Source organism: Drosophila obscura, unplaced genomic scaffold (assembly GCF_018151105.1).
Source record: "Drosophila obscura isolate BZ-5 IFL unplaced genomic scaffold, ASM1815110v1 contig_46, whole genome shotgun sequence".
Lineage (NCBI taxonomy): Eukaryota > Metazoa > Arthropoda > Insecta > Diptera > Drosophilidae > Drosophila > Drosophila obscura.
Window position 1 is genome coordinate 416,682 of NW_024542835.1, and position 24,905 is coordinate 441,586.

At 46.8% G+C, this 24,905-nt stretch overlaps 2 protein-coding genes across 2 annotated transcripts; one reads left to right on the plus strand and one right to left on the minus strand.

Moving 5' to 3' along the window:
* The first annotated feature begins 2,632 nt into the window (after window positions 1-2,632).
* LOC121404891 lies at window positions 2,633-10,523 on the plus strand. Its single transcript, XM_041595288.1, has 2 exons — window positions 2,633-2,865; window positions 9,630-10,523. The coding sequence occupies exon 2, from the start codon at window positions 9,645-9,647 to the stop codon at window positions 10,521-10,523; it is 879 nt and encodes a 292-aa protein (XP_041451222.1). The 5' UTR covers window positions 2,633-2,865; window positions 9,630-9,644.
* A 9,518-nt stretch (window positions 10,524-20,041) lies between these two features.
* LOC121404892 (peptidyl-prolyl cis-trans isomerase-like) lies at window positions 20,042-24,606 on the minus strand. The gene is made up of 3 exons (XM_041595289.1): window positions 24,598-24,606; window positions 22,761-22,964; window positions 20,042-20,263 (listed from the first exon to the last, which is right to left on the minus strand). The coding sequence occupies exons 1-3, from the start codon at window positions 24,604-24,606 to the stop codon at window positions 20,042-20,044; spliced, it is 435 nt and encodes a 144-aa protein (XP_041451223.1).
* Window positions 24,607-24,905: the final 299 nt, after the last annotated feature.

Below are 24,905 nucleotides of genomic sequence, written 5' to 3' on the forward strand. Positions count from 1 at the left end.
TTCATTCACTTAATTCTTTTACGTTGCTACTCTGGCTTGTAGTTGTATGGTGCGCTGGTGGACTGCGTAGTGCAGTGTCTTGGGTGTGTGACTGAGGGACTGCCTCGTGCAGTGTTTTGTGTTTGGGCTGATGGACTGCCTGTGTCTTGTATTCGGGCTGATGGACTGCCTACTCTTTCGGCCGATCTTGGCCCTTTTATGCAGCTGGCGATCGCACCTGAGACCCGGAAATAATTGCTTATTGCTAACTTATGATTATTGGTGAGAATAATTGTGGGGCGTGGTAAGTGGTTCGAAGCTTGGTGCTTCGTAGACAATTGTAAGTGAATCAGTGTGTTTTGATGACTTATTATTATTGGGCGACAATAATTGTGGGTCAGTGGGGTTTTGCTGCGACTGCATCGCAGTAGGTGCAGGCTGCAGTTGGGAATTGGGTTTAGGATTGATTTCGCGACCTTGGCATCGCAGAAGCTGAGTTTGGGTCGATGTTTCGAGGCCGAGTGTGGGTGTGGGGGTGACCGAGAATTTCGTGCTGTTTCGGGATGTGCTGACGCACCGCTATTTGTGGAGAACCGTGGTTCTTTGGCTCTGTGTATATCAGTTTGATTATTCTTGCCGACTAGCGTGGATGCGCTGACACTCCGCCGTTTGTGACGAGCCATGGCTAGAACCATGGTTCGTTACAAAACGATCTAAGCTGTGCGGACTGTCACTAAATAGGTTGCTAAAGGAAATTGCTGTAATATTTCCATTAGCTTATTTTCAATATTTAATTTTGTTTCAATTTCCTTAACTACTAAATATTTGGAGTAAGAATATATGCAAGTTATGTAAGTCAAGTTTTGGGCATAGAATATTTCTGAGTGTAGTTGCTCCCCTTCTCTTGTCGGTATGGGGGCTGCCCCTAATGGAATCTTAACAGGGTGTCTATTATATTTGTTTTTGTTACAGATTTCGCAGTTTCGTAAATATTCTTTTAGTTTTTTATATAGATTTGGCCAATAATATAATCGAGATATTTGCTTGTAATTTTCATCTAATCCTCTATGGGCTCTGCAATGGGTTTCTTCTATAACATTACTCGACAAAATCAAATTCTTTTTTCCTCAAGGATCCTAACCGACTTTTTCTGATAGATATGGGACTTTAAATTTTTTTTAAAGAATTATGGTTTTTTTTTTCTTAAGGCAGAACTTTATTTTAAGAATTTTTTTATTCTGGTATTTCGTTGTAAAGCTTTTTTCAGTGCTTCTTTTTTCACGTCACTCTAGTTGTTAATGTGTGTTTGTGTGTGTGTTTTGTTATGCATACGGTACATAAACCGTCTACAAATTTGTCGTCGCAACTAGAACTTGAACCAGTTGGACTGCGGAGAGGGTTTCCTACGTCGAGCAAATGAGGGTCTGAAGACACGGCGACAGCCTCTGTTGATTGCAGTTGTAGAGAATGAGTGAACAGGCAGTGATGGTACTGTTTCTGATACTGATTTTATTCAACAAACTTAATTTCTATTTATAGGTAACAAAAGGTACAGAAAGTGCTGAGTCTAGTAAGAATATGGTAAAAGGGAATTGGAATTAATATTGAATTAATTTGGATTTAATATGATATTGTGTTATTGGGCAATTGTGATAGTCAGCAATTGCACCAGTGTTTTTGCCCTCTGACGAGCGATCGCATGGTTGGCAGAAATTGCTGCAGAAGCGGCTATTGTTGACTCAGCTACAATGCTTTGTCGTTTGTTATTATGTCTCCCGTTACATGGGTCGACCTGACTTATTCGATAAGTGTATATTATGTAATATTAATTACTGCATAAATATGCGACTGAACATTCTCCCGGCCGTTGAACTGGTGTTCAACCATCGCCCAAATCGACTGAAAAGCGGCGTGGAATGGGGATCGGGGGTGATGATCCGCGTGGCTCTGCTTGGTTGATTGTTGACGGCCTTGGGTTCCATGATTGATACTTCTTCCGGAGAATGAACGCAATAATCCATAGCATTGATATTGCTAGGGCAGCATAAGTAGCGATTTGATGATGCTGCACTGTGTTGAGATGGTGTGGCAGCCTTTGTTGATTGATTGCCACTAATTGCAGGCGTAAATCTTCCAATTCTTGAAGATAGTCTGATGTCTGGTTCTCCAATTGTGCAGTTGCTGGCGAAGGGGGTGTCGTTGGTAATCGTATGTCCCCAAATCGAGTGTAGGTTGATTTGACTTCACTGATTGTTGTGCTGAAGGTACTGATGCTTATGTCTGTATTGCGAGCAGTGCATCCAGGTGACAGTGAGAGCAAGCCAGTTCCTTCTAGTTGTATGGTTGACGGAGACCCGTTGCAAACTGCCTGAAGTCTCATTGTAGAGTGTGTTGCAAAAATCCATTTATTTCCTTGCTGAGTTTTGGACCACACCATGTCCGCCTTCGTGTGGGTCACTTCACATAAAGGTGCTTGTTGAGAGTAGCAGCAGCGAGTTGGCAGGGGGCTGTTGTTAACAGCCGGAGCGCGCTCTCTCTTGCCTGGCGCTAGCGAGTTGGCGGGCAGCCAGCTCACTAAGCGGGAGTTTAGTATTCTACCCACCCCCGTACATTCCGGTACGCGTCGATACATAGAATCGTTTATATTCACACCCACATACATACACACATATAATCAAACAACCGCGCCGTTTCGAGTGCCCAATAAACCGATTTGTTAACCATCATACTGTGCCTATTCATTGCGGGACACTTTGGATCTTCTGAGGGCTTATCTGCAGCACTAGGAAGCGCCCTACTACAAACATTGGTCCTTCGAGCCGGATTCTTGCTGAATCGAGATTGTCCCAGCAAGCATCGGTGGATTCCAGAGAGAACTGCAGATAAGTACGCTCATATTGTGCCGCCAATCGATTCCTTCCGCGATTGGCGTTCCGCACTATTTACGTCCGAGTGTCCACTTATCCATATGTACATATATTCTTATGTACATATTGTCCGATCTCACTAACACTTTCCGTTAGCTATTAGCAATTATCCGCTACACAGCCACAATACCGGCGTCCGACACGTATGTATATATGCATGTGCATATGTTGTGCCTGATTCGCACACACATACCCCGCCCCCAATAAAACACTCATCCGAAGTAATTTATTGGCGTTGTTTATTGTATTTATTGTTTATTGTGTATATCGAATTGTATATTCTTACAATCTTATAGGCCGTTTACACTGGGGCTGCGTCATGCTTCTTTGCGTCTTGGCGAAGACGCAGTTTTTTTTACAAAGGTTAAGAATAGGGCCCTAGTGGTGGCAAAAAGTTGCGTCAGTGTCTGATTCATGTGCGTCTATTCGGTATATTCGATTGATTTTGGTCATTTTTGGTATTTTCTGCCTATCAGCGCAACTATCACCACTAATAACAACAAAAAATTGTAGATCAAAAATCAAATTTTGGCGCTAAAAATGTATGATTGTGCAAAAAGGTGAAAATATACATAAAGTCATTAAATAAAATACTTGAAACTGATTGTATTATTATCATATGAAATTTTTCTGACCCCCTGATGCCATTAAGACACTGCTGGAGACGAACTTCGGTGGTTTTCATAATTTGAAGAAGAACTCCCACAAACTCTACAATGAAATGTCTGAAAATAATATTTAAATATGAGAATCAATTCTTTTTCGTCCATTTTCCTGACGTCTTGCTTAATTCTGTTGATTTTCAAAAATTTGTGTATCTTTCTTTGTCATCAAACACCCAAATCCAAATTCAAGACGCACGTCTTCCAATGTAAACGCCTTTTCTGCTTCATTGCGTCTATGCCGATATCGATAGCAGACGCGCCCAGTGTAAAAAGGCTATTATTTTCACTCAATACTTCTCATAAATAATAAACCTCATTAATCCCGGTGGGAAAATACCTAAAAAATACCGATTACTCCACATCTACATACCACACTTAGTATATGTAGGCACGAACGCGTTCGTCCGATACGCGGTACCAGCACTCCGCTGCTTATGCAAATTTCGCAATTACCAAGAATTTAAGCATTCCAGGCGCCCCTAAAGTGACCCACAGCCCGAGCAATTTCCCCCACATCCGGGATAAATTCATCCAACAAGAGGCACAGCTCATTTCCGCAGTCTTTTTGCATTTTTCCGCGCCAAATTCCAAAGTGCCAAAAAAACTAGAGGTGACAAACCAAAAAAAAACCTAGTGGTGGCAAAAATAAAAATATCGCTCACGGGCCTCGTATCCATCGAGTAGTTAATATTTTTTCGCAAATCACCTTGTCCATCGCCCACTACGACTAAATCCATTCCAGTACCGATATTTAAACATATCGTAGTCTAGTGCGGATCCCGATTGTGATTCTTTTGTGCGCCAAAACCGCGGGGAACAAGAAAAATATCCTTTTTTCTTGCGTCATATCATCCGATAGTTTTCCCGAACACTTCCGTTTTCGCTCTAAGATCGTCTTACACATCACCCACTACGACGAAATAAAATCCAATACCGATATATCAAATATCGTAGTCTAGTGCTGATTCCGTTTTCGACTTTTTCGTGCATTAAAACCCCTGCCAATAAGAAAATATCAATTTTCTTGAGGAATATCGTCCGATAGTCGTGCTCGACAGGAAAACAATTCCTTGTTGTTCTGCCTCTGGTGTGGTGTCCATTTCCGCTTTATCCGCACAGTCCTCATTTTGGCGTTTATTTGTGCTTCCGCGTGCGGTCCTTCTTAGTATGCCAACAGGTGTGGAAGACAACAAGAAGTTTTTGTCGGTGCCTACGCCTGGTAGATCAAGGCCATCTAGCTCATCCGTGCCATCAACGCCGACCTCGGGGACTCAAAGGGCAAGGTCCTTAGGTACTCCAAGGGCTTCCACGAGTGCCACGGCGGCGACGACCAAATCGGTGCTGTTTCCTTCGCCGATACCGACTAAGGTGCTTTCGCCTCCATACCCGCAACTAGTCGATCCTCGCTCCACACTTCCAATGGCACAGCCGATTGTCACCTCCGCACGGGCCAAGTTTGTGGCAGCCATCGATAGGCTGACCACCTTGGAGGCACGGCTCACCACTCCAGGGACCGCCACCCCATCCTCCGCGGTCTCACAGGTCCGTCGTGACCAGCTCAAAAACATGTGGGCCAAGGTGGATGCTGAATTTGAGGCATGTTCGCTGGCAATGCTGTGCGAGGCCCCTGAAGACCAAGAGGAAATTCAGAAAATGTATGGCGAGTGCTATGAGGGCTATGAGCGGTGCGTGGCGGACCTCATAGCCCAAATAGACCGCCCAGACCTCCGACCTCCCGGGCCGCAGACCTCCCAGGGCGGTTGTCGGCTGCCCCCCTGTGACATTGAAGTTTTCGCAGGGGATTACGTTCGCTGGCCGACGTTCCGCGACCTATTTACAGCGATTTATATAAACAATCCGAGGCTGTCCCCGGTGGAAAAGCTGTACCACCTCACTACTAAAACCCGTGGCGATCCGAAAGCCATAGTAGAAAAGTCCCCACTTACCAATGACGGTTTCGAGGCAGCATGGTCAGCCCTCCGTAGTCGATATGGAAATAATCGACTCCTGGTGACCAACCAGATAAATATCCTGCTATTGCTGCCTCGCGTGGGTTCCGAGACTAGTCGTGCCTTGAAAGAGCTTCAGAGCACCATTCAAGGTGTTCTAACTGCTCTGGCCCACTCCAAGGTCTGCACAGACAATTGGGATAGTATTCTGGTGACCATCTGTGCATCCAAGCTGCCAAAACTGACCCGGGCTCTGTGGGAAGCGTCAGTGACTGACAAGAAGGAAATGCCTCCATGGACGGAAATCGACTCCTTCCTGACACAGCGGTACCTGACGCTAGAGGCCATGGAGAGCGACCCTTCCCAGGCTAGAAGCGATCCGCATCAGCAACCGTCCAAAGGCAGTCAAAATCCGCAATCCTCCGGAAGCCACGCCAACCCATTCCGGTCTCAAGGCAGTCCTCCTCCGAGGAACTTTCACTCCTTCAAGACCCACATTAATCCGAAGCAGTGCGATCTCTGCTCCAAAGAGAATCATCCGGTCCGGCTCTGCCCGCACTTCCTCCAAATGGACGTTGAAGCACGTTCAAGCTGCATCAAGACGAAGCAGTTATGCTTAAACTGTTTTGCCCGAGGTCACCAGCTCCGAGAGTGCACCAGCGCTCACAATTGTTTCACGTGTGGAGCCCGTCACCATACACTGCTGCATCGCGGTACTCCTGCCTCCAGTGAGTCGTCCACATCCGCGCAAATTTCCAATTCGTCCGACGCTCAGCCCACCGTGCAAAATTATTTCACCTCGGGCACCAGGCCCGTTCTTCTAGGCACGGCAATAATTAACATTTGCCACCTGGGGACAAATTTCCGTGCCCGCGCTCTAATCGACTCGGGCTCCGAGGCTACGTTCATTACGGAACGGCTTTTTAACATCATCAAACTACTACGTCTGAAGAGAGATTCGCCGTTGAACGAACAGTACGTTTCCGTAATCCAAGAATACTCAGATCTGGGCCACATGACAGAGGTCCCTCCGAGCCACGACTCCAACAACTACTATCTCCCTCACCACGCAGTAATCAAACCCGATAGCACTACAACGAAGCTTCGTGTGGTGTTTAACGCATCCAGCCCATCCGCGAACGGAACGAGCTTGAATGACCTCCTTCACGCGGGCCCGGTCCTACAATCCGATTTGACCCTTCAGATTCTGAAATGGCGCTACTTCCGATATGCGTTCAACGCCGACATCACCAAAATGTACCGTCAGATTTGGGTGGATCCAGAACACACTCGTTTCCAGACAATCTTGTTTCGAAACGCAGAGGGGGAAATTCGTGATTACGAATTGAAAACCGTCACCTTTGGCGTCAACTGCGCCCCCTTTCTCGCCATTCGAGTCCTTCAACAGCTTTCCAACGACGTCCAATCGCAATTCCCCAGGGCTAGTCATATCATTCGGCACTTTATGTACGTCGACGATGTCCTCGCCGGCGCTGACTCCACACAGGAGGCTCAGCTAGCCATCGGCGAATTACAGGCCGCCCTCAGTTCGGCAGGTTTTCCGCTACGAAAGTGGACAGCCAACCACAAGGACGTATTGGCCGAGATTCCGAGTGACCACCTCCTCCACACTGATTTCCTGGAGATTGACGCACAGAGCACGGCAAAGACCCCCGGCATTCGCTGGAAAGCGACCTCCGATGAGTTCTTCTTTGTTCCTCCGGTGCTCTCGCTTGAGTCATCCTACACCAAGCGAGAAGTCCTCTCGCAGATAGCGAAACTGTTTGATCCTGCAGGGTGGCTGGCACCGTTCATCGTCCGCTCCAAGATCTTCATGCAGGAAATTTGGTTGCAGGAACTGGAGTGGGACGAGAACCTTCCGAACGAACTGTGTCAATACTGGCAAGCGTTCCTGCGTAGCTACTCCTGTCTCACCAAGATCCGTATCCCAAGGTGGATTGGTTCCCAGCCATCCGTTAAGGTGGAGCACCATGGGTTCTGTGATGCCTCAGAAAAGGCTTACGGCGCCGCGATTTATGTTCGCGTTGAGATGGGCCAGCGTATCGACGTGCATCTACTGGCAGCGAAGACACGAGTTGCGCCCGTAAAAACCGTATCGCTTCCCCGGTTAGAGCTGTGCGGGGCCGTGCTTCTAGCCGAAATGGCGACGGCTATCCTGCCAAGTATGCCAACGACAGGGTCTACCTGTTACTACTGGACAGATTCCACAATCGTTCTCGCCTGGTTGAACAAGCCTGCATGCCATTGGCCCACCTTCGTGGCCAATCGAGTGACGAAAATCGCTCAAACCACCGAGACCCAAAAGTGGTCTCATGTGCGCTCCGAGCACAACCCGGCGGATTTAGCCAGTCGGGGGGTTCCTCTACAGGATCTGGTTGACAACCATCTCTGGTGGCATGGGCTCTCGTGGTTACAGCAACCACGCTCTCAATGGCCGCTCCAAGATCAGGAAACCCCCGTCATAGACCTCGAGCAGCGGGCTGTGAAAGTCCATTTCACAACCAGCCCACCCGAAGACTTCCTCGAGCGATTCTCCACGCTTGAAAAAGCTCTACGAGTCCGCGCGTACGTCCTGCGTTTCCTACAGCGCTGCCGAAAACTACCGTACGCACAGGAGATCCATCCTACAAGCGGAGAAATTAACGAGGCTGAACGAACTCTTATCCTAGAAACTCAGCGCCGAGAATATTCTCAAGAGTATCACTCCTTACGTGAGAAGCGTCCAGTGCCTCGATCAAGTTCTATCCTGAATTTGAATCCGTTTATGGATCAACATGGGGTCATACGCTCCTGCGGCCGTGTATCTACGGCGAAAGGGCTGAAGTATGACGAGCGACATCCCATAATTCTTCCGTATAACTGTCGTTTGTCGCGACTCCTCACGCAGTTCACACACCGGATCACTCTTCACGGGGGCAGCCAATTGATGGTGCGACTTATCCGATCCAAGTATTGGATTCCACGGATTCAGAAGCTGATGAAGGGTGTCGTGAACTCTTGCAAAGTGTGCCTTATCCACAAAAGGAAGTTGCAAACTCAACTGATGGGGGATCTCCCCAGGGAGCGAACTTCATTCTCCCGACCTTTCACGCACACCGGAATTGACTACGCCGGTCCCTTCGAAATCCGCAACTACACAGGGCGGGCGTGCCTTATTACCAAGGGGTATGTGTGCGTGTTCGTGTGTTTCTCCACGAAGGCTATTCATTTGGAGCCTACGTCCGACCTCACCACCGAGAAATTTCTCGCTGCCTTCGCGCGGTTCGTCGCGAGACGAGGCTGTCCACAGAGTATCCACTCCGATAACGGCAAGACCTTTGTGGGCGCAGCCACAGTACTGGCCCGTGATTTCCTAGAAGCATTTAAGGACTCTGTGATTGATGCGTATAGTCACCAAAGGGTCTCGTGGAAATTCATCCCACCAGGGGCCCCACATATGGGGGGACTTTGGGAAGCCGGAGTGAAGAGCTTCAAAACCCTGTTCTATAAGGCCACGTCCACTCGTAGATACACCTTCGAGGAGCTCTCCACGCTTCTCTCGAAAATAGAGGCGTGCCTTAATTCCAGACCGCTCTCGCCTATGTCCGAAGATCCGACGGAGTTACTGGCCCTAACTCCCGGGCATTTCCTTACGGGGGGGACCCTTAATGGCGACGGCGGAGCCAGAAGTTAAGGGTGACCTCACCTCGATCATAAATCGATGGCAACATCTGAAGGCACTCAACCAACAGTTCTGTCGTAGGTGGAAAGAGGAATACCTCAAGGAACTCCACAAGCGGACCAAATGGCAAACGCCCACGCCCAATCTGCAGATTGGTGATATGGTCGTCGTCAAGGAAGACAACTTGCCGTCTAATGAATGGCGTCTCGGACGAATCCATTCCGTGTACCCCGGCGCCGACGATCGGGTCCGTGTAGTCGACATCCTCACTGCACGGGGGGTCCTCAAAAGGCCCGTCGCAAAGGTCGTTCTTCTGTCCGTAGAACCTCCTCGCTCCATCCAACATTAACGAAGAGCGTGCGCGTCCCCCGCTTCCTATCCCGTTACTAACCCGTCTCCTATTCTTTGTCTTCTTCTTTCGCCATAGTTTCCGTATTTAGAGATGGCTCCACGGTCTCGTAACACCCGCACTTCGGAGAGTAGACGTTCTCGAGGTAGTAACTCCTACCGTTGCCGAGTCTGCTCCGGAAGCCATCCGCTCCGTGCCTGCCGACGCTTTCTTCGCCTGGACGCCGAGAAGAGACTCCGAGCCGTCTTGATTAACAAGTACTGCGCTAATTGCCTGGCTCATCGGCACTCCGGCAGAGACTGCCGCAGTACCAAGGGCTGCAAAGTGTGCGGTGGGAACCACCACACGCTACTCCACAACCGTGCGTCCCAGCGTTCAGGCCGCGCTTCCGGACCAGCCCCTCCGGCGGCTCCAGCCTCTAGCGTTGAACGACGCCGTCGTCTCCCCGAAAGCCGCCCCGTCGTGGAAGATCCGGCACCATCCGTGGCTACGCTCCTCCAGAACCGGAGCATCAACGTTCTCCCGACGGCCTTGGTGGTCTTAGATACGGGTTCAAGAACTTTTGAGACAGTGGCTCTTATAGACCCCTGTACCCCAGTGAGCAGCATCGACGAGTCATTGGCCATCGCCTTCAAACTGCCCTCCACGCGGGTTGGCACCGAAAAGGTGTGCACTGCGACTGTCCGCGCCAAGAATGGAAACTTCCAAGTGGACGCAGTGCTGAAGGTCGAGCCCCGCCTGCGCGTCCGCACGCCACTACGCCCCGTGACCGAGGCGGTGCGAACCCGTTTCGACGACATTCGCCTCGCCGACGAGCGCTTCCATCGTCCATCCACTGTCTCCCTCGTGCTCGGCGCCGACGTTTACCAGAAGGTGATCCAACCCGGGTTCCTCGCCCTAGGAGAAGGTCTTCCCGTGGCCCAAAGCACCGTATTCGGATGGATTGTTTCTGGGGCGTGCACTCAGCCATAGAGGTTCTCCATTGCAGTCCTGCAAGGGGGGGGAGGATGTTGAGAGTAGCAGCAGCGAGTTGGCAGGGGGCTGTTGTTAACAGCCGGAGCGCGCTCTCTCTTGCCTGGCGCTAGCGAGTTGGCGGGCAGCCAGCTCACTAAGCGGGAGTTTAGTATTCTACCCACCCCCGTACATTCCGGTACGCGTCGATACATAGAATCGTTTATATTCACACCCACATACATACACACATATAATCAAACAACCGCGCCGTTTCGAGTGCCCAATAAACCGATTTGTTAACCATCATACTGTGCCTATTCATTGCGGGACACTTTGGATCTTCTGAGGGCTTATCTGCAGCACTAGGAAGCGCCCTACTACAAACAGTGCTGTTTTATTGTTAAAAAACTGAAACTCACAGCGATTGTCGACATTGAAGACTGTTTGATGATCAAAGCAGATGTATTCTGCGTTGAGTAGTTTAAAGCAGCGTCGAAATTCTTCTGGAGTAAATCCCATGAATGTATCTCGGTGAGTGTTCACAGTAATTATGGTCGTTTTGAGATTGAATAAGCTCCAACTTGTTGAGTCCCAGACCAGAATCGGCATGATACTGAAAACTTCGAGCTGAACTGTTGAAACTAACGGTAGTGTCACCTTGAAAATGACATGTGTGGTTGTCAGTGTTCCTTCGGCTCGCATTAGCCTGTATAATTGTATCACATTTTGTGTTGTGACAGACAACATTTGATCAGCTGGCAAGTGATCCCGGATTTGGTCTAGTTGCTCTCTTAATTGCTCAGGAGATACTAGCGTTGGGATTATTGTCCGATGGTGAATGCCGATTAATACATCAGATATGTCAGACTGCATACGTTGAAGACTCGTTGTCAGCAGAGTTAGATGTGCTGTGAGCCCTAGGTATGACTGAATTAGATGATCGCCGTGATATGTTCCTCTTTCTCGGCTGATGGTTGCCACTTGTTGTTCCAATACCTTTAGGCGGTTGTCCATGGCTGACTTATCCTTCCTGATCACGTTCATTGTGGAGTCGACAATTGACGTTTGATTTCGTAGTAGATGTAGCAGAAAGTCTTCGTTGGTTTGTACCTTTTCGATTACTTTGGCCATTTTCTCAGCATATGTAGAGTCAAGTACACCGAAAAGCTGGTGTGCCACGTTTCCTACTATATCCAGCGGTGATCTGCATTGTCGAGAGGCTTTCATTAACATATTTCCTGTTTGTAGTTCTTTGTACAAATGTTGAAAGTGTTGAAATATGGAGTTGCACGCTGGAACATTTTTGAGTTCAGGGCACATGTGTCTTAGTTCGGACATTCCGGCTGACATGACTTGCATATCCTTCCAATATGGATCCAAGTCGTAGTATATAATCATGGTCCATTCGGAAGTGGTCATTCTTGAGGTTCCAAGTTTCTCATACAATATTCCAGGCTTGTTTGCAAATTGCGTCACATTTATTGACTGTGAAAATTCAGCTCCTCAAACGTCAAGGATGCTGTTTCTGTGGTTGTAATTACAGCCTTTTCGCTGATTTTACCGCAGCTTCCCAGAGGCCGCCAAACGATGGGGCCCGAGGAGGAATGAATTTAAAATCCACTTGTTTGTTGTTGCAATGATTTTTGATCAGAGCATATGTCTTTTCGCTAAATATTGCTTCTTTCAATTCCTTTAGCTTGTTATTTGCGCCGACGAAATTTGTTGCGTTGTCGCAATAAATAGTCTGACACTTCCCGCGTCTGCTAAGGAATCGCCGGAGTGCTGCCAAGAATGCATCTGTGGTTAAGTCACTTACTAACTCCAGATGTACAGCTTTTGTGGAGAAGCAGCAGAATACGGCAATGTATGCCTTATCTGGTCGTTTTCCTCGGATTTTATGGTGGATCATAATTGGTCCACAGTAGTCAACGCCTGCATTAAGGAATGGGCGTGCTTGCGTGACTCTTTGTGCTGGAAGATTGCCCATGGTCTGGTACATCAGCTTTGGTCTGGCTCTGGTGCATCTAATACAGCTATGTATGATGCTTCTAGCCATCGTCTTGTCGTTGATAATCCAATATTGTTGTCTTGCGACTGCCCTTAATGCTTGGGCACCGCAATGCAGATTTTCCTCATGAAGCTCACGCATAATCATTTTGACTATTGGGTCGTTGTACGGTAGCAGGATTGGACGTTTTGCGTTGAACGGAATTTGAGCTTCTTCGAGTCTTCCGCCAACTCGGATGAGCTCATCATCTCCTAGTAAGGGAGATAACGAACTGATCGAACTCTTTTTATCCACTGTTTTATAGCGTTTTAACTGTTTTAAATCCGCTGTGAACTCAACTTGTTGAATCGTTCGTAGGATCATAGTGCGAGCACGCCATAGTTCTCCTGCGCAAAGTGTCGTTGTAGGTGCTCTATTAGTTTTGTAGCAGAAGCGAAACATGTACGCTACAATACGTTGTAGTTTGTTGAACGAGTTGCTATGTCTGCATGTGTATAACTCTTCTCCGAGAGAGCTAGATGCGATTGGCAAGCTGACTTGCTTAGCCTTTCTCTCGAGATTGCTGGGCTCAATGATGGGTGGTTTTGTCCATTTACCTCCTGATCCGTGCAAGAATAATGGTCCGTATAGCCATAGACTATGATCCCTTAGCTTGCTTGCTAGGATTCCTCTTGAAAGGACATCTGCTGCGTTGTTGGCTGATGAAACATGGCGCCATTGTAATTGGTTAGTCAATGCCTGGATTTTGGCGATTCGATTTGCCACGAATGTGTGGTATGTGGACGCCGATGCGTTAATCCAGGACAGTACAACGGTGGAATCAGTCCAGAAGCTTCCTGATACTGTGTCAAGATTCATATGGAGATCCTTTCTAACTCGATTGGTGAGTTCGGCACCTAAAACTGCAGCGCACAGTTCTAGACGTGGTAGGGATTGTTTGGCGGTGGGTGCTACTCGAGATTTTGAGCATAATAGTCGTACAGAGACCTGATTGTTTTTTTAGGTGGCTCGTACGTACACTGCCGCGCCATAGGCTCGTTCCGATGCGTTTACAAAGGTATGTAGATCCTGGGTGACTGGCACTTTTCCATCATATACGTGCCGGGGAATCTCCATTGAGTTTAATGATTGTAGGTCCTCCCGGTACTCCTTCCATTCGTTTTGGAGTTGTAGTGGCAGTTCATCGTCCCAATCGAGTGTAATCTCCCACAGCTGTTGCATAAATATTTTTGCCTTGACTATCACCGGGGCAAAGAGACCCAGTGGGTCAAAGATTTGGGCCAATTCTGAGCACACGACCCTTTTGGTGATGCGTGTTGCTTGGCTTTTTGTGGTTCGTCCTCGCAGTTGGTCTTGTTTTGGCATCCAAATGAGACCCAGCGTTTTCACGCTGTATTGCTCTAATGTTTCACCTAGTTTGACGTCGTTGACAATGTCCTCTTTAGGGATTCCTTGCAAGAGCTGGTCGTTGTTGGAGCACCATTTGCGAAGTTTAAGGCCGAACGGTAGCAATATTTTATTAAGTTCTTGTTGAACTTGTATCGCTTCCTGAATGGTATCCGCGCCAGTAAGACAGTCGTCCACATAGAAATCGTTCTTCAATGCAGCTAATCCAATAGGTAATCTGTTTTGGCTCCGAGTTGCCAAATGATCCAGACATTTCGTTGCCAGGAATGGAGCAGATGTGGTCCCATATGTGACTGTTTTTAAGCGATAGTACCTGATATCTTCAGATGGATTGTTTTTCCAGACTATCATCTGATGAAACTGATCCTCTGGATTTATCCACACTTGTCGGTACATTTTCTCAATGTCCGCTGTGAATACGTACTTATGTATACGAAAACGTAGTAGAATGGACATAAGTTCACTCTGAACTGTGGGTCCGGCATGCAGAATGTCGTTTAGAGCCTTTCCGCTAGTTGATTTACATGATGCATCAAACACGACCCGTAACTTTGTGCTGGTGCTCTCAGGTTTGAGTACACAGTGGTGTGGTATGAAGTAGTGTCCCTCCGGCACTTGAGTTGCTGGGACCATCTTCATGTGTCCAAGTCCTTCATATTCATTCATAAATTCCACATAGCCTTTCCAGGTGTCTGGTGAAATCCGTCGCTCTAATGCCAGTAATCGTTTTGTTGCAGTTTCCAAAGACCCCCCCAGGGCTGAAGAGTGTTCGGAAAATGGGAGTTTTACTATCAACCTGCCATCCGATGCTGTTTGTAAGTTCTCTATAAAGTGAGCTTCGCAATGTGCTTCGATTGGCGTGCGTGGTTTTTTTTCCGTCTCTAAGTTGTCCAGAGTCCAGAATTTTTCCATTAGCTCGTTGAGTCCAATTGCACAAATGGATGCGGACTTGTGTGCAGACCTGATTTTTCCTGCCACAATCCATCCCAATTTTGTATTTTGCAGCAACGGACCTCCTGACTTTGGCTGTTTTTGGTCTGGGAGTAGTAGCGAATAATAGGGTTCTGCTCCGATGAGCATGTCGACCTTTCCCGGTTTATAGAAATCCGGATCTGCCAGTGGGCAATTGTTTGGTATGTTCAAGTTCATTTCATCGAGTGCCTGCGCTGGTTGATCAGCAATTATCTGAGGTAGTACGCTTCATTCTTTGCGTAAATCCGCCGGGAAGCGATTTTACTAGAACATTTACTCGTGCTCTGCTGGTCTTTGACTGACCTCCAATTCCTTCGATGCGTATTTTTGTATCATTAAGTTTTACTGACAACATTGATGCCATTCGTTCAGAGATCAGGTTGATCTGTGATCCTGAATCTAGCAAGGCTCTGAAATTGGCTCTCTGTCCATTGTTTGCTTCTACTGCTACTTTTGCTGTAGCTAACAGGTTGTAATTATTGTTACTTGCTGCGCCAACAGTCGGTGCTCTTGGTTCTGTACTTACGCCCGATGGTATGCCCAAGTGCAGCAGTGTATTGTGTTTTTTGTCGCACTTGAAACATGTCCGACCTGGGCATGCATTTGTTTTGTGGCTTGTTTTAAAACAGTTGACACACAATTTCTGCTTTTGTACCCAATTTAGTCGTTCTGATGGTGATTTGGAGCGAAACTCATCGCATCCGTAGAGCCAATGGCTTGCCTTCTTGAAGAATGAGCAGAGAGGCGTCTTCGATTATCCAGTGTTTACTGTTGCACATGTTGTGCCTTTTGGCTCTTTCCTTGACATTTGCGTCTTTTTGCCTGTTCCTAGAACTCGAACTCTTTGTGCTAGGAACTGAAGCATTGTGTCCAAGGCCTGTATTTCCTTTGAGCTTCCCAATGATTGCTCGTACAAGGCTCTGTTAGTGACATCCAGCTTATTTTTGATGACAGTAATCAATATTAGATCCCATGTGGATATATTGATGCCCAATCCCTTTAGTGATGCCAGGGATTCGATAGTTGTAACGTACAACTCTTTTAATGACTTGGAGTCGTCATTAACTGTGTTATAATTTAGGAAGCGGTTCAATCAAAATTTCCCAGGCGCTCAAATAATTTTCTTCCTTTAGATCGATATGTCGGATCAATCTTTCTGCCTCTCCAGTTACGGTTGTTTTTAGATACCACATCGTCCGAACTGTGGGCATGTTTGTTTCATGTATCATACATGAAAACAGGTCATAGAACTGGGACCATTTTAGTATGTCCCCATCAGACTTGGGAATGTTGATCCGTGGAAGCTGCACGTCATTATTGTTTGATGTGGCTGGTTTTGCCAATGCTCTTTGAACCTCTTTTTCCAGGGTCAGGTAGGCTTCCATGTTGTATCCTCCTTCTTCTGGGTTATCATATTCCTCGTGGATAGTAAAATGGACTTCTTGTGCTTGAGTCCATAGTGATTTTATCAAATCACTTGATGTACGTCCTCCCGCCTCTGAGAATTGTCTCAGAATGCGTTTTATGGACTCTACTATGGCCTTTTGTCGGCGACATAGTGAAGGCAATTTGCTGTAAGCCTCCGTTGGTTGCTGGCTCCGATCATTCGATTGTGGTTCGACATTTTGACCCACTTGTACCAAATGTACAACCCTTTTTCGTTTGCTTTGGCAGTTGGGCCCGCAACCTTCGAAAGGGTATTTTTTATTAATTTTTTTTTTTTCATTTTTTAGGTTTGGTTAACGAATTTTAGCTCCAAAGTTTCTCCATAGATTTTAATAAACAATACCTTAAACGACGCCTAATTAATGCACCTATACACAAAAAAATAGAGAACACAGGATATAATTTTTTTTCGACTTTTCCTGAATCTTAATTTCGTAAAAAATACCGCATAAAAATCGTAATTTTTGCATTTCAATGCTTTATATTTCCAATCATTTTCAATAATTCCTCAAACCATTTCTAAGCCCTAAATCTTTAAGAAAAAGTTCCTCTTGTTCCTTGATGAAAAATTGTGTCGGGTAGTGTTATTGTTCATAGCCGTCTGAGACAAAATTATGTTTTCCACCAAACGCATCCACCAAGCCAGAAAATTTGTAGCCGCAAAGTAAAATACTCGCAGTGGTGCTCCCATCTCAAGTGGAAAGCCAGCTTGACGCATATACTTCTCTAGCTCTGGATACAGGGCGAGACACCAGAACATATTCTATTCTATTCCACGACATATTCTAGCGAACACTGAAAAATACAATGGCTGTTTTCATTGACTTCATTTGGAGCCGAAGTTTTTTATCAACCCGGCTACACTCCCAGTTATATGGTAATGGCGTAATGGAAGCCAAATTTGGTTGCCCTAGCTCTTATAGTCTCTGAGATCTAGGCGCTCATCAAAAGACAGACAGACATGGCTATATCGTCTCGGCTATTGATGCTGATCAAGAATATATATACTTTATGGGGTCGGAAACGTTTCCTTCTCTGCGTTACACACACCCACTTTTACCACAAATCTTGCGCTCTTGCTGAGCTTTTGGCTGCTGCTGCAGTTTCTGAGCTCAGAGGGAAGTAGTGCAGCTCCGACCACAAACATAATTAAAACGTACAACATATATAGAAAGCCAATTTCTCGTTTTCATATATATTTGTGTCAAGGTGATATACTTTGATATCCTCCTCGAAACAGTACCCATATTTGGTTCAAATTTGCTTACCCGTACTCCAAGACTTAAGGGGTTTGTTAGATTTGTGGTAAAAGTGGATGTGTGTAATGCAGAGAAAAACCGTTTCCGACCCAGTAAATCCCACGAAACTTTTCTGTTCATACCTAAGTACATTTTGTCGCCATTTTATTGCATTTGGTTAAGCTAAGTGAAACTTAAATGTGTGCGAATTTTATTTAAATAACTATTTATATTGATCATAGTTGTATGTATTTAATAAAAAATATATTTTTTTGTCCTGTGCTTATATGTATTAGTGGTAAATCGTTTCAGAACTTAACATTTCTTTTATAGTGTTATCTATATACATATTTGTGTAGTGCTGTTTTTGGAATCAACAACCCACAGTCTATACCGTTGGCTACAGCGACCTGCTTTTTAGATTGTTCCTTTTCGGCCAATGATTTCCGCTAACGAACCGATATTTGATGCTCCCACCAGAAGTATCGAAAATTAAAAGTTTGTTGAACCGCAAAAGAGAAGTGGCAAGAGGGGAAGAGGGTAAGAGGGTAAAGGCAAGACTCAAAATGCAAAACTCAAAAGCACGAAGAAAGAGTCAAGAGGAAAAAAGGCTAAATTATGCCTACAGTAATCAGATCGCAATGTGGTCTGGTGGGACAAGTCAAGTCTTCCTATCCGGGGTCCCGCGGCTTAAACTCTGGGCTGGATTATTAGCTTTTTGTTTTCTTAAACAAATCTTTTTTTCCAAAGAAATTATTTTTCTTTTTGTTTTTCTTAATTAAATTTTGATTTTACACACACACCAGAAAAGACCGGTAAACTTGCATTTTAAATTTAATTCCATTATACCTTCAACAAATCGAATAAAGTGTTTTCGTAAAACGAATTTCACCGATTTAAGTTTACATTTTTTGCAAATTGATTGGTCCTTTCTTTAGTCGTTATCAGATATAAACGGAATAGTCAACTCGTTTTATGACACGTTAAACTCTGCTCTCAACACCTGAAGTTACCGTTCAGGTATCCTCAAAACCTCCCTGGTTCTCCAAGTATCTGTCCTACCTAAAAAATAAAAAATCCTGGCTATATAAAAAGTACCAGAGAACTGGTTCTATATCTGACTTTGCTCAATACTCGTATGTTCGCTCTAAATTTCTTACTGTCAATAGTCAATGTTATAACCTTTATCTTTCCCAATGTAGTACAAATTTCCGTACTGATCCCAAAAAAATATTTTCGTTCGTCAACTCAAAACGTAAGTCTAACGCGTTCCTCCCTTCTCTTCATTTACTGGATAAAACAGAAACGTCAGCTCAAGGTACTTAAAATTTATTTGCCGCCTTCTTTCAATCGACGTATTCATCTCATACTTACGACTCATCCACCCCTTATCCCTACCATCTTCCTCATGTTAACAACGTAGTTCTTCCCTTATTTGAAGAAAGCGCTGTTTTTGAAGGATTTTCATCGATTGACATCTGTTTCTCTGCAGGAATCCTACCTTATTCCTCTTCACAAAAAAGGGTCTAGATCTAACGTTGAAAACTACCGCGGTATTGCTAAACTTTCTGCTATTGCTATCGTCAATTGCAAAACGCATGTCGTAGTTCAATATCCCCGTCGCAACATGGTTTTCTTAGTCATCGATCAACATCGACTAACCTTATAGACTTCTCGTCTCTAATCAACCGAGGCTTTCAAAGCTGCTTGAAAGCTGACGTAATTTTTACTGATTTCAGCAAAGCTTTTGATTCTGTTAATCATACTTTTCTGATCCATAAATTCTCTCAGTTAGGTTTTCCTCCAAGTAAATTGGATATCGTCGTATCTGTCAAGCCGCACACAGCGTGTTGTGTTCTCTAATGTTTTGTCAAATGTCGTGCTTGTAATCTCAGGCGTGTCCGATGATCCTATTGGGCTTTGAGGTGGCTCAGAGGGGGCCCAGCTGAGGCCACCGGACGGGTCGCAGGCTGCGGATGGCGATCGGCCTACCCTAGTGGGTAGGTCAGCTGCGAATAAGCGGGCATCCCAAAGAGAAGCAACTAAGTTGGCTCTGAGGGAGAGTACCGAAATAAGCAGTCCCGGACAGCCAGCGGGTGTTCGCGACGCAGCAACACTGACGATGCGCTTGTGGTGCCGTCTCTCATTAAGTAGCTCACACACTCCCATCCCTACACATTACCTACCTACATCCCAGCCCCAACATGCCTTACCCGGGTAAAGTTGGGCTCTGCTGGGGTGGACCGTTCCCCTTCTCTGCAGCTCGTGGGAATCATATGGAGAAATACAAATACAAAAACGAAAACAAAAACGAGAAAGGCACTCCCCAAATGCCGGCTGGGAAAAATCCCAAGCGGGAGAAGGCAGCGGTCCAAAGGCCTGGTCCGATCCGCTCAGATGCAGAAAAGACCTGCACGGTGGAAGACGCGGGTATGAACCATCCCAAATCTGGGATGGGTGGAAAGCTAACCACAGTTAGCCACCATGATCTTCTTGGAGGTCTTGCCGGACTGAGAGCCAAAAGATTCAATCTCCTTGACAATGTCCAAGCCCTCAACCACCTCGCCAAAGACAACATGCTTGTTGTCCAACCAAGCGGTCTTCACGGTGCAAACGAAGAACTGGGATCCATTGGTGTTGGCGCCCGCATTGGAAATCGACAGAATGCCAGTGCCGGTGTGCTTCAGCTGGAAGCAATATTGCGGCTGCCCAACCTTCCGGTGAAGCTGCGGGTGATGGCTTGCCATCAACCAGTGTTCAAGCCAAAAAATTCAGCTATGCCGAAAAGAGGAGTGCTGGGCACATACTCCGTCGGTAGAACGACAGCAAAGAAGTCAGTCCAACAGCAGACTGGCTGAAAAAGGTGGAATGGGCCTCGGCGGTGCTGCCCAACTTCAGTGTGGAGCCACAGAAGGTGGCTGCACAACCGAAAATGTAGCGTTCGCAGGAGACGCCCGGACCTGCCGCGAAGCCCTCCAGAGTGCTACCGAACGTATCTTTCGCGCAGATTGCCAAGGAGAGGACGCTGATAGGCGTAGTACCTAGAAGCCAATGGTAGAGGGTGGAAGCGGCACTGGCCAACCGCTGCTTCGAGCTTCTCGAGAAGGATCCTGGGCCACCTCATGGGATGGGATGGGACATGGGATGGTTCCAGGGAAGCATCAAAGTGGTAGCCTGCGAAGATGAGCGCTCCGTGAAGCTATACAAAGCTGCGGTGGCGCAAATCGGAGAAGTCTACGCTGGGGCGAAGCTCGTCGCTGTGGACTGGAGCGAGGTGCACAGTAGACCAAGGGCTCGTATATGGGTGCCGGCCACTTTTAAGGAGCTCGAGCGGATCCTCAGGATGTTGCAGAGATGCAACCCAACACTGCCAACCTCAGACTGGAAGGTGGTCAAAGTGGAGGCATCGAAAGACCCCATTAACCCGGCAGAGATAATCCTAAATAAGGAGTCACTAGCCCCGATCGAGGCAGCCAAGGGAGAGCTCAACTTTTACACACACACCAGAAAAGACCGGTAAACTTGCATTTTAAATTTAATTCCATTATACCTTCAACAAATCGAATAAAGTGTTTTCGTAAAACGAATTTCACCGATTTAAGTTTACATTTTTTGCAAATTGATTGGTCCTTTCTTCAGTCGTTATCAGATATAAACGGAATAGTCAACTCGTTTTATGACACGTTAAACTCTGCTCTCAACACCTGAAGTTACCGTTCAGGTATCCTCAAAACCTCCCTGGTTCTCCAAGTATCTGTCCTACCTAAAAAATAAAAAATCCTGGCTATATAAAAAGTACCAGAGAACTGGTTCTATATCTGACTTTGCTCAATACTCGTATGTTCGCTCTAAATTTCTTACTGTCAATAGTCAATGTTATAACCTTTATCTTTCCCAATGTAGTACAAATTTCCGTACTGATCCCAAAAAAATATTTTCGTTCGTCAACTCAAAACGTAAGTCTAACGCGTTCCTCCCTTCTCTTCATTTACTGGATAAAACAGAAACGTCAGCTCAAGGTACTTAAAATTTATTTGCCGCCTTCTTTCAATCGACGTATTCATCTCATACTTACGACTCATCCACCCCTTATCCCTACCATCTTCCTCATGTTAACAACGTAGTTCTTCCCTTATTTGAAGAAAGCGCTGATTTTGAAGGATTGTCATCGATTGACATCTGTTTCTCTGCAGGAATCCTACCTTATTCCTCTTCACAAAAAAGGGTCTAGATCTAACGTTGAAAACTACCGCGGTATTGCTAAACTTTCTGCTATTGCTATCGTCAATTGCAAAACGCATGTCGTAGTTCAATATCCCCGTCGCAACATGGTTTTCTTAGTCATCGATCAACATCGACTAACCTTATAGACTTCTCGTCTCTAATCAACCGAGGCTTTCAAAGCTGCTTGAAAGCTGACGTAATTTTTACTGATTTCAGCAAAGCTTTTGATTCTGTTAATCATACTTTTCTGATCCATAAATTCTCTCAGTTAGGTTTTCCTCCAAGTAAATTGGATATCGTCGTATCTGTCAAGCCGCACACAGCGTGTTGTGTTCTCTAATGTTTTGTCCAATGTCGTGCTTGTAATCTCAGGCGTGTCCGATGATCCTATTGGGCTTTGAGGTGGCTCAGAGGGGGCCCAGCTGAGGCCACCGGACGGGTCGCAGGCTGCGGATGGCGATCGGCCTACCCTAGTGGGTAGGTCAGCTGCGAATAAGCGGGCATCCCAAAGAGAAGCAACTAAGTTGGCTCTGAGGGAGAGTACCGAAATAAGCAGTCCCGGACAGCCAGCGGGTGTTCGCGACGCAGCAACACTGACGATGCGCTTGTGGTGCCGTCTCTCATTAAGTAGCTCACACACTCCCATCCCTACACATTACCTACCTACATCCCAGCCCCAACATGCCTTACCCGGGTAAAGTTGGGCTCTGCCGGGGTGGACCGTTCCCCTTCTCTGCAGCTCGTGGGAATCATATGGAGAAATACAAATACAAAAACGAAAACAAAAACGAGAAAGGCACTCCCCAAATGCCGGCTGGGAAAAATCCCAAGCGGGAGAAGGCAGCGGTCCAAAGGCCTGGTCCGATCCGCTCAGATGCAGAAAAGACCTGCACGGTGGAAGACGCGGGTATGAACCATCCCAAATCTGGGATGGGTGGAAAGCTAACCACAGTTAGCCACCATGATCTTCTTGGAGGTCTTGCCGGACTGAGAGCCAAAAGATTCAATCTCCTTGACAATGTCCAAGCCCTCAACCACCTCGCCAAAGACAACATGCTTGTTGTCCAACCAAGCGGTCTTCACGGTGCAAACGAAGAACTGGGATCCATTGGTGTTGGCGCCCGCATTGGAAATCGACAGAATGCCAGTGCCGGTGTGCTTCAGCTGGAAGCAATATTGCGGCTGCCCAACCTTCCGGTGAAGCTGCGGGTGATGGCTTGCCATCAACCAGTGTTCAAGCCAAAAAATTCAGCTATGCCGAAAAGAGGAGTGCTGGGCACATACTCCGTCGGTAGAACGACAGCAAAGAAGTCAGTCCAACAGCAGACTGGCTGAAAAAGGTGGAATGGGCCTCGGCGGTGCTGCCCAACTTCAGTGTGGAGCCACAGAAGGTGGCTGCACAACCGAAAAGGTAGCGTTCGCAGGAGACGCCCGGACCTGCCGCGAAGCCCTCCAGAGTGCTACCGAACGTATCTTTCGCGCAGATTGCCAAGGAGAGGACGCTGATAGGCGTAGTACCTAGAAGCCAATGGTAGAGGGTGGAAGCGGCACTGGCCAACCGCTGCTTCGAGCTTCTCGAGAAGGATCCTGGGCCACCTCATGGGATGGGATGGGACATGGGATGGGACATGGGATGGTTCCAGGGAAGCATCAAAGTGGTAGCCTGCGAAGATGAGCGCTCCGTGAAGCTATACAAAGCTGCGGTGGCGCAAATCGGAGAAGTCTACGCTGGGGCGAAGCTCGTCGCTGTGGACTGGAGCGAGGTGCACAGTAGACCAAGGGCTCGTATATGGGTGCCGGCCACTTTTAAGGAGCTCGAGCGGATCCTCAGGATGTTGCAGAGATGCAACCCAACACTGCCAACCTCAGACTGGAAGGTGGTCAAAGTGGAGGCATCGAAAGACCCCATTAACCCGGCAGAGATAATCCTAAATAAGGAGTCACTAGCCCCGATCGAGGCAGCCAAGGGAGAGCTCAACTTCGGGTTCAGCTCGGTGACCATGAAGGTCTACAAGTCGGATGCAGCGGCCGAGGCGCGCCCTGTCAACAACCCAGTTGAGCGGGACGTTGCCTCGGAGATCGAGGCACCCGACGTAGACCCGGAGCCGGCCCTGGAGAGCTACTCCTCGGAGACGGAGCTGATGCTCGATTTTGAGGCGTTGTGTCGGGAAGAAATTCTCGACGACTCTGACGCCGACATAACAATGGTGGAGAACAACTCTAATGAAGTCTCTGAGGCTTCTGCAGATAAATCTCCACCACTGTAAAGCAGCATCCGCTGCCGTAATACTCCGCTTAGTCGCGAGCGGAGGGGTCATAGTCCTAATCCAAGAGCCTTGGGTGGTAGGAGGCAAGGTCTGTGGACTAGCGACGAAGGACTACAAGCTGATTGTAGCCCAAACTGAAGGTAAAATTAGAAACTGCATAATAGCAAGAAAGCACCTAAATATCTTTCTGCTCCACAATTTTAGCAATGGCGACAACACGGCGGCTAGCCTAGAGCTACAGGGGACACGCCTGAACCTGGTGTCGTCCTACAGGACCACTCCTTCTTCGACCACAGGTACATCGAGACAGTCCTATCGCCTGAAAGCACCAAACCTACTAACTATATTAACCCCAGGAAAGCCAACTGGGATATATATAGTGCAAAAATGGAGGAATTACTCCCCCCCCCTAGCACCAAAATGCCCTTCGTGGCAGCTTGCCCCTCAACCAAACCAAGAGGGAAAAAGAAACCCCCATTGTGGTCTAAACCAGTGTTCCGGAAAGCGTGTGCCGCGGCACACTGGTGTACCGTGGTCATCGGTCAAAATATTAAATAGGAATACAGAGAATATAGTTAATTTATTATTTAACCAGTTAATCACAACTCTTGTACGAATAGTAACTAACAGTTTATTTTGAATAAAAATTATATGAAGAACATGACTTTAAATAAGAACAATTTTTATTAGGGTATTCATGTCAATAAGTAATGATATTTGAAATACATACGTATCCAAGCATGCATAAGTATGCATGTATGTATGTGTGCTCAGCAAACGAGCTGCCTGATATTTTGATTACCGAAACTAAGGTTGGGGCACGAAAATACTTTTGGTA